Source organism: Castor canadensis, chromosome 8 (assembly GCF_047511655.1).
Source record: "Castor canadensis chromosome 8, mCasCan1.hap1v2, whole genome shotgun sequence".
Classification (NCBI taxonomy): Eukaryota; Metazoa; Chordata; class Mammalia; order Rodentia; family Castoridae; genus Castor; species Castor canadensis.
In genome coordinates this window covers 18,387,044-18,397,184 of record NC_133393.1, presented here as the reverse complement: position 1 = coordinate 18,397,184, position 10,141 = coordinate 18,387,044, and the positions used below count along the sequence as shown (strand labels likewise).

At 42.9% G+C, this 10,141-nt stretch overlaps 1 protein-coding gene across 3 annotated transcripts in view; it reads left to right on the top strand.

Annotated features, from left to right (window-relative positions):
- The first annotated feature begins 746 nt into the window (after positions 1-746).
- The window catches only part of Zfand3 (zinc finger AN1-type containing 3), a 313,724-nt gene continuing 304,329 nt past the window's right edge, over positions 747-10,141 (top strand). The window contains exon 1 of one of the 3 annotated variants that reach the window (XM_074082281.1): positions 747-933. In XM_074082281.1, the coding sequence (XP_073938382.1) occupies positions 863-933 (71 nt within the window). In that variant the 5' untranslated portion in view covers positions 747-862. The remainder of the gene's footprint in view (positions 934-10,141) is intronic. The other 2 variants (XM_074082282.1, XM_074082283.1) reach the window with 2 other exon arrangements.

Below are 10,141 nucleotides of genomic sequence, written 5' to 3'. Positions count from 1 at the left end.
CTCAATTTACCCTAAACAACTAATTCGCTCCTCCCCCGCCCGCTCGGGGCATACCACTTGCTTTGGGAGGGGGCGAGGCAACGCGCCCCCCGAGTATTTAGAAATCTGCTCGCCTTCCACAGACAGAAGAGCGTAAATTTCCCTTGGATTTAAAAAGTTTCAAGAGCACGAAGGCCTCAGAAGCTCGTCGCTCGACGCTGTCGCCTGCGCCCACAACCCCGTCCTGTGCCTTTGAGGCGCCGAACAAAGTGGCACGCCCGGATCCCAGCTGATCAGCTGCTGGTCTTTGGCGGCGGTCCCCCGGGCGAGACCATTGTGACTCCTTGGGAGGGGTGCCCACGGAGGGAAGGGGGCGGAGCGGCCATTGTCCGGTCAGCGCAGCCTACGGGGGGAGGGGAGCGCATTACGGAACGAACGGGGCCGGGGGCGTCATAGCGGCCGCTGCGACTCCAGAGCCGGAGGGGGCCTCTGGTCCTTCCCCCGCGCCGCCGTTCAGAACATCGCTCTGGCTGGGGAGCGGCGGTGGAAACTGCCGAGCGTGTTGTGTCTCCCTCCTCCCCGCGGTCCTCGGCTCACCCGAACGCCCCTCCTCCTCCTCAGCTCCCCTCCCTCGCCTCTCCGCGCCTCCCCCAGCCCCCCCTCTTCCCCCCGTCTCCGTAGGCCGAGTGGTGCGGCCCGCCTCCAGCTGACCGGCCTGGAATCCCGGCTCGGAGCCCCGGACTCGCGCCTGCCGCGCGCCCGCTCCCTCCCCCTCCCCCCGCCCCGAGCCCCCCGACGCCGCCACCGCCGCCTCCTTCGAGCGGGGCCCAGGCCCAGCCGCCACCACCGCTGCCGCCGCCGAGCTCCGCCGCCGCCGAGCACCATGGGAGACGCCGGGAGCGAGCGCAGCAAAGCGCCCAGCCTACCGCCTCGCTGTCCCTGCGGCTTCTGGGGGTAAGTGGCCCGCCGGGTGGGGGCGGGGACGGGGACCAGGGTGCTGGCGCCCGGCTGCCGGGGCGGGCCTCGGGGCCCCGAGCTGGAACCCTGTAAACTGGGCCCCAGCCGGGCCTACCGGGAGGGGGAAGGGGCTGTGGTCTGGGGAGGTCTGCGGGTGGGGAGCTGGGGGTGGTCGGAGAAGGCCCTGCCCGGGTTGCGCTGCCACTCGGGGACGTGCTGGCCAGAGGCTCGGGGCGACGGGCCGCGGGTGTGTGTGTGTGTGGGGGGGGCAGGGCAGCTGGGGGGAGGGGCGGCCTTGACCACCCCCCCATTTCCTCCCCTGGGAGCGGGGCTGCCTTCTCATCTAGGCGAGTGCAAGCCAGACCCCCTCCGTGTGAGCGGTGCCCAGGCTCCGGAGGGTATTTCCTCGGACTTCTTAACCTCCCCTCCTCCCCGCTCCCCGGAGACTTGCATCATCACTTCCTAAATTATATCCCAGTGCCCCATTTGCTTTTAGGAAGCTGTTCACACGTCACCTATTCGTAAAAATTTGGTCCAGGACCCGGGCTGGGGTAATGTTCTTAAGATTGTGGAGGCTCACCTTCCTTTAGAACACGTTGGGGGTTGGGGGTTAGGTCTGTAAAATTTCCTTGTCAAAACCAAACCAAACGAAAAGACCAACAAAACCTCAAGTCAGTCCGGCATGGGGAATGTGAAAGCCAGTTTGCTCATTGACTCCAAATTCCTCTTCTCCCGATTAAAAAAAAAGATTAGAAATGTTCACAGCGGGTAGGGTTTATTATTGGCCATCCTGTGTTAGGGACAAAAAAAGTGAGATAGGAAATTACAAAATTAACACCCTCACTCTCAGTTTAAATTGCCCTTGGAACACTTTACTTTTCATTGATTGCCACCTAACAGGTGCTTTCGTCACACCTGACTAGTTGTGTTGGAAATGGGAGAGTTTGAAGGCCTACTTTTGTGGTTAAGCCTTTTTTTTTTTTTTTTTTAAATGATTCATTGCACTGGACATAATGGAGGTAGAAAGAAAATACTTTTTCTGGGAAAAAGTATTGAAATGTTTTCTCCTTGCTATCTCCCAGTTCTAGCAATGGTTAACATAGAAATTAAGATATAATTTTAGTTTAGCAGAAAAAGATTAGAAAGTGCATCTTCACATAGATTTCTGTGGAAATTTTCAAATCCAAAGGTTATGATGAAGAGAATCCTCATTTTCTCATCTTCCTTTTCATTTTTAGAAATTTTCCCAGTGGAATGACAGTCAAAAATAAGTTATGACATTACCAAAAATCCTGAAGATGTGAAAATATTTTAGGCTTGTAGGCTTCACTTGAATTTGAAAATAATGGCTGAATTGTCTGTGAGGTGCTTTCATGGACCAGTCTTGTTATCACAGAGTCTTCCCCGGTGGGAATCATTGTCTCCGTACTGGATGAGGAAGTCGAGGTTTAGAGAGGATGGATAATTTGCCCTCTGCCCCAGGGAGTGTAGGGTGGAGCTGCTACAGAGGGGTTAGTGCTGTCATATTTATGACATCAGTCTGCTGCCTTGGAAAAATCATCGTGTCACAGCCTCAGGTTGTAACTCATCATATAAGACGTGACCTAAAGAAAGCAGCTGCCAGTGGCAACTACTATAGTGCCCAGATGCTTCCTGGCAACATGCTTATGTCCTTGGGGCCATTGTCATGAGTGGCATACTTACTGAAAGGCTCATATCAAGGCTTAGAAGCTAAGGAAATAGACTAGCCATTTACTTTTAGCCAACAGGGTTCTGAGTAAGGCCAAGAAAGTTTGGCAATAGCAGAGAGGAAAAGTTAGACCGATGTTATACTTGACCTGATGTTTTTATACTTGACCTAAAGCAACCGGGGTTCCTTTTTTGATACTTCCCATCTGGTAATTTTTATGAGCTTCAATTTGCCTAACAGGATTAATGTGCACAAAGCTAGTATTTTTATGGTGAAAAGTGTTTAGTGTGTAGTATTATTTTAACCTTTCCTAAGGGTGTTTGTAGATACTAGTATAGTTTGTATTTTATATCAAAGGGTAACAAAGTTTTCTTTCCATTATCTCATAACTGATTTTGAACATATGTATATATATATTTTTTGTTGCATGGGCTACATTCATACTGTTTATTAAGAAAACATGTCTCTGATATATTGATGGAAAAGAGGATACTGGCCCCATCCTCTGGAGTAGGGGGCATAGAGTAGTGAACTGATACTTGTAATTTGTCCAGGGTGCCTTGGCGGCGGTGGGGGGGCACCTATCCTAGCTGGGGTGGAGGTAGAGGAAGTAACACTGTAGTGTAGACCTGTAGGAAGGGTAGAAGGAGGAGAGGATGGAGATTGAGAGGAGTGTTTGTTCCAGGCAGAGGGAATGGCATGGATGAAGGCCAGGATGTGAGAGTGAGCACTACATATCTGAGGAACAGAATGGTCAATTGTAGATCAGGAAGGGGGATTAGCTGGAGATGAGGCTGAGGAGGTGAGAGGAATTGGTGCTAATAGGGCCCCTGGGTAATACTGATGCTGAGGATTTTGGACTTTTATCCTGAGGGCAGCTAATAAAGAACTGTGCGCAGGGACTGAAGTGATTACCTTTGATGTGAAAGGTTATTGGTTGATCTTGAGAGGGACTGAGCGGGAGATGCGTTTGTGTCTGTTTGAATGCGGCCTATGTATGTTTGCAGGGTGTTACCAAGTCTGGAGATGCAGAACACCTGTAAGGAGAAGTAGTTCAAGCTAGCAGTATCATGAATAGTGTAATGGTGGGAAGAGTAAGAGAGAAGCAGGTAGAGTGAAAGTCATTCAGGAGGGATCCTTTGCCTTTTCTCCAAAAAAGGCCCATACCAAAGGCCTTTGCAGAGGAGCCCAGCCTCTCAGCATATTCTGGCACCCATAGAGTAAAGATAGTTCCTTTAGGATTGCTGCTCTCACCAGTGACTCAGGCTGTAGGATTTGCTGCTAAGCATTGTTCAGTCAGGACACCAGTCAGTAGGGCCTGGTAAGTAGAGTTTTGAGGTCTTTCTTGTGGGAACATCATAGAAAGGAGAATGCCAGGAGGAGCTACAATTCACAGGTGTTAGTGCATCTTCTAACACTTACTTTGAAAATTACTCCCTGTTGGTTTATACTGTGTAATGGTGATTAAGTTATTTCATAGAGAGACCATCTCCCCTCTGGGAAAATTTGCTGACTTGGAAATTGTTGAAAATTATTCTGTTTATAAGAAGTTGAAAATGTTTGTATAGTAAAGTGTTTTTAGGATTAAAACAGTTCCCTGAAACATGGCCTTAAAACTTTAGTGAAAGATTAATGTTTTCTTGGCTCATTTTAGGCATTCAGTAACTAGGCCAAAAATAGGCTTATTGATAATAGTCATATTTGAAAAGAAATAGTGTATTTTCTTTAGTTGATATATATACAGACATTGAAACTAGTTTTAATTGAATGTGTGGACTTCAAATTGCTTGAACATTTAAAATGTGTTGAGGCATGTAGTTTCTACATAAATATTTTCAAAAGTTGCTGAAGGAACAGATCTAAATTATAAGGCAGGAAGAAGAGTAAGAATAAGGATATACCATTTGTGCTCTAGGATAATAGGGTAAAAAGGATGGGAAATGGAAGCATTTTTTTTCCTAATTTTACTTATTAGTATAAAAACCCCAGTACTATTATTGATACTTTGCTTTCACTATTGGATACAGTCTTTTGTCATGTTGAAATATGGAAACCATAGAAGTACTTATGTGTTTCATAATCAAGCCTGCAGTGTAGTAATCATAAATGTTGTCTGGTATTTAGGGAATAGTGGAGTATTCACATATGAGATTTACTAAGTGAAGTATTTATTGTTTCAAAGATTAAGAAAGAAGCTCTTCTGACAAATATTACATGAGTACATTTTCCTTAGAGAAATAGATTTTATTACTGTTTCATTTTATGATCAGTTCTGTTGAGGTATTTTGTGTACAAGCTAGATCTGGAAGATGACAGATGTATTTTAAGTGAAGAGGAGGATATGCAGCTATACAAATAGGAATAATCTCACAAAATGAGGTCCATGCCTAAAATGGTTACTAGTAGAAAGTTTATTGAAAACATAACATATCTTTTTTATTCCACTTTTTATTTTTGGCAATCACAAAATAATGATTAGGTTAGTTTAGGCTTGGTGAATTAATGTAGAACATGATTTTTTGTTGTGTCACTGTGTGGCTTATCTGGCTAATGTGCTTGGCTCCCAGCAGTGTGTGGCCCTCACACTTCTTTTCCTTCTGCAGCCCTGGTCTCCCAGTTGGAACACATTGCTACACTTCAGCCAGTTTATACCCTGGGCTTATTTCAAGTTTGTGTGAACATACCATGAACCACTTGGTAATCAGATTAATGTTCATGCCAATGATGTCATTAATTACCTTTGATTATAAAATCCCCTCAAACATTTCCTTAAAACAAAAGAGTTTGTGCAGTTTTACTTTACATCTTTTTTTTTTTTTTTAAACTTATGGTCTCATATTGCAAGGCTGGCATTCTACTGTTTGAGCCTCTGTGCCAGCCCTTTTTTGTGTTGGGTATTTTTTTTTTTCTTACTAGGCTTTGAACTCGGGGCCTCATGCTTGCTAGACAGGCGTGCTACCATTTGAGTCACTCTTCCAGCCTGTGTTGGGTATTTTTGAGATTGGGGGGTCTCACAAACTATTTGCCGGGGCTGGCCTTGAACCTCCATTCTCCTGATTACAGGTGGGGGTCACCAGTGCCTGGCTTATTTTGCATCTCAAGTATTGGGTGCATCTGAAGATACAACATGATTTAAATTAAGTATTCACTGTTAGTGCATTTGTTTACTTAACCCATTTTCCTGATTACATTTGGGGTATTCAGAAAATGTAACATTTGCTGCTTTGATATGATGAAACACAGGGAGATGATTTTTTAAAAGAAGAACATGTTATTTGTTTCTATTGGTTTGAGGCAATCATTTTTGAGTTAGGTCCAGTTAACGTATAGGTAAAATGGCTCTTTTGCTGGAATCCTCTTTTACCCATTTACTGTTTCTTACATTCTCCTTCTCCCATGCTCCCCCCACCAAAAAATGGAGAATTCAGTATTTTAATTCATACTGAAATGTTTTAACTAAAAATTACTTCATATTCCTTAATAGTGTGAAAGTTAATATTAGTTTTCACAAATTAACCACTTCTAGCTGGAAAGATCAGAGGACTAAAAAATCTTTTGAAATGAATAAAATCCTTTTTTTTTTTTTTTAAAGCCATGAACAGTATATAAGATGTTATTAGATTAGAATATTAAAAGGGTGAGAACTAATACAATTTTGATTTTTAGATTAGATCATAAGAAATTGTGCTTTTGTAAAGTGATTCAATATTTTGAAGATCCTATAGCGATCACAGATCCAAGTTTGAGGTTAATTCACTTTTCTTACCTGGGCCCAGGGTGGTGCTTGTGAGGTCAAGGCTAGAAGCCAAGCCTAATAAAGATCTCCACCCTTAATTCCTCTCAAATCTTTTCTCTTTTTGAAGATTGGGTAAAATTGGTATCTCAGCAAAAGCCACATGAAGGAAGTGACTAGTCGTAACTTAATACTTGTATATTTTAAAAGATCATCTGGATTCTGTGTAATTTCTGTTTATACTTAAAAATTATCCGGATTCTGGCTTATTAAATGTTGTAGGACTTTGTATCAGAGTGGTTTGCTAGGGGGTCTTCATCCCAGCTGGATGGATGACACTAATCAAACTCAGTTCTATTAGATTTGGAGAACAGTGGTACTACTGCTCTGGGCAAGGTCCTTATATATAACAAGATTACATTGCTGAATGAAATAGCCACAGAGAGAAATTTCATATATATCTTACATGCAGAGTAGCCACCAGGTGCAAGTAGCATTTTAAAGTCAGAGTAAATCCAAATAAGATTAAAAATGTAGTTTCTCAATCATATTACTAGCTAAATACTAGTGACTACCATATTGAGGAACACAAATATAGAATCTTTGTTCTCCCTAAGAGTTCTGGACAGAATGTTGATCTGATAGATAGCCAGAATTTTCAAGCCTGTTTTCTTTTAGGCTCTTCACATCCTTTTTTCCTTATATTTTGAAAGTGAGGGACTTGTCTAATTTAGCCCTAAGTTTCTCTCTTACTTCCTTTGAGAGAAGTGATGTTGTTGTTAACCCATATTACTGGGAAGCACATCTTTGATCAGTTATGGGACTTAAAATTTTAGTACAAGTTAGTCTATAATTTGAGCTTTTTTTCATGTTAGCTTTTGAGTCAGTCATCTTAGATCTTTTCTTAGCACATTAAACTGACAACCTCAGAAGTCTGTACAGAGAGGTCTTGGTCTAGTAGAGAATCGACTTTTTTCTTTTTAGTGGGAGTTTTTTGAGGTACTCACCTTTTTGAAGGGTCTGTGACTTTTGTAGAGGAGTAATAATTGTTTTCACAAATGTAAATCTTATATGGCAGCTTTTTAGATGTGATTAAGGATTAGTGTGTTGGCTTTTCTAGTAAATTCAGGTCCTTATATACTGAGGAAGATGGAGTGTATGGGAATATCCAGCAGCAGTGGACAAAATCAAACTGACCTGTGGTGTCCTGGGCTGAGCAAATGGCACAAGGTGAATGAAAATGCCATGTCATCCATGAGGCCAGGCCTCAATTGCCAATAGTGCTGCCCAGCACCTAAAGTTGTGGCTGCAACTGTTTATCAGTGGAAGGGTGAACTGTGTGTGCTCATTTAGGTGAAGCAGATGTCTTGAATCATAGGCAGGCATGAGTTTGAATTAGGACATAAGAATGCTGTTGGAGAGATCACTTAACGCCTGCTACCCCCTGGCCTTGGGTAGCTGGAGAGTAACCGAACCACACCCCAGAGCATTTTGTGTTTCTAGGTTTTAGGCAGTAACCTTACTGCTGCTGAAGTAATGCTGGACTTAGGGACTTTTGGGGAGTGACTTTCCTCATTGCTCTCTGCTGAAGTGGAGTGGTGTGGAGTAGTGTGGAGTAGTAATTGTTGATTTTTTTTTTTTTTATGCTTCTTGGGTTCTTACATACCAGTAAGTTGAAATGCATTTGTATAATCAGACTCTTAGCCACATTTCCGGGGAGAAGCATTCTGACAATTCAAGAGTACCGCAAGTACTTTTCTGCAGTCAGATTCTTGGGCTAAGCATTTATTTTCTTTTGCAAGCTTGTGTTGATAGCATTTCCAAACCTGGCTTGAGGAACTTTCTGTAGTTTGTGGTACCTAAGTGGAAGAGTGGAGGCAAGAGGTTGGGCTTTTTTGTCATGTCCTTGCTTTCAAAGCTTTTTTTATTTGAGGGCATTTTAAAATTTCAGCCATTCTCGTGTACCTTATATGGATAGATGTGTTGGTAAAGTTATCTCCTGGATGGATTTACGAGACATGTAGAATAGGTTACATAATATAATAATTTTTTTTTTTTTTGAGACAGGAGTCTCATGTAGCAGCGCAGGCTGGCCTGGAATTCACTCTGTAACACAGGCTGGACTTGAACTTAAGAACTTCCTGCCTCAGCCTCCTGAGTGCTGGGATCATAGGCATGTGCCTTCATTAATGGCTTAGTAATACAGTAATCCTTAAATAGCAAGAAATAATCAAAAATAAATTGGAGGTAGGAGAAGATGTGGTATAATTCAGTGTGAGTTGTTTCTAGATTTATATGCCTGGGGAGCTATGGATGGTATTCTTTTCTTCAGTTGCTACTGAAATCTAGAAAACCAGGTTTTTCAAGTCTTTGTGTGTTTGGATATGAAACTTGTACATACAAAATCTTCGCAGTGTATGACTTTGCAGTTTTGTGTGGTTTGTTTTCCTTTTTAATACCACCCAAAGAAACGCTACTTACCCTTAAAAGGAGAGGAGTGTTCTTCGATGTTGACCCACAAAAACGCTTACATATTGGGAACTTCAGATTCTTTTGTTGTTGTTTATGGGGGGGGAGTGTTTAGGAAGCTCTGATGCTGTATTCTTTTGTTTCTGTGAGTCAGTTTTCCCTGTTAGTTAGCTCTCCCTGTTCCCCTGTTCCCCATGCTATCATTTTCAAGATGTGTTTGAGCCATGATTTTATCTGTAAGGCTAATCACTTTTCTTCAGTGCATATTGGGCAGTATCTAATCAAGGAACAGTTGCTGTGACTTAAATGATAGACTTTGCAAATGACAGATACAATCTTCAAAGTGTGGACTATTGCACTGTGTATGTGAGAGTCTCCTTAGAGGTTTATAATGTCATTAATACCAGTAAAGATTAATTTAGAAAATGACAGCCACTGTAAACCTCCATCTGTAGAAATACATGTCCCTACAGAGTTTGTTTTCTTAGCCTTGGTTTTAAACTGTCTAGGATTAGATATATTCATTTGATAGTAGAAAGCCCTCTAAATTGACCTGAATAGTTTTCATCATAAATAAATACTTAACTTTGTATGTGTTTTTATTAGTTGGAGTTAGAGACTGGAAGAATAGATTGTGTTGGCTTTATGTTTAATTGTGGAGTGCAGAAAACTCACTGGACAGATCTGTGTGAGGCTCACCAGATTTGGAGGTGAATTGGAAGGGCTAGAGCACTGAAGGTGGCCAGGAAAAAGACTGGAGTTCAAGGGCGATGAGGATGGGTACATGTGTAAGGAAGTGGGGTGGTAGTAATTAGAGATGAGTGTGCTTTGCTGCCACCATCTTCTAGTCCAAATATGAGAGGTGGTCAAGTCTGTAACTTGACTGAAGAAACCAATGTGAACAGGTTGTGGATGGGGTTAAACAAACATTATCTTCTGTTGAACTATGGGACTGTGAGTGTCCTGGGTTCGGATAGGGAAGAGGTAAAGATTGCAGGATGAGAGCTGTGGTATAGATTCCATTTTAAAGTTTAGTAGAAATAGCAGCTTTTAGCAGAGTTGGTGTTTTATCTATTAGGAACCAGAGGCACCTTTTCAGCAGGGATAGTACTTTGAGGTGTGTCTTTGCAGCAGGTATAGAGACTCAGCCTATTTTCTTTTTCTCTGTTGGTACTGCCACACCTAACTCTTGTCCTTGAGAGGTTAATTTAAAGCCCCTCTCATCAAACTCAAGCTCCTCCATTACTTCTCCAAAGATGAAGGGGATGCTGGTCTCTCTTCAGAAAACTAGCTGACCTCAGTGGCTAGGTGTG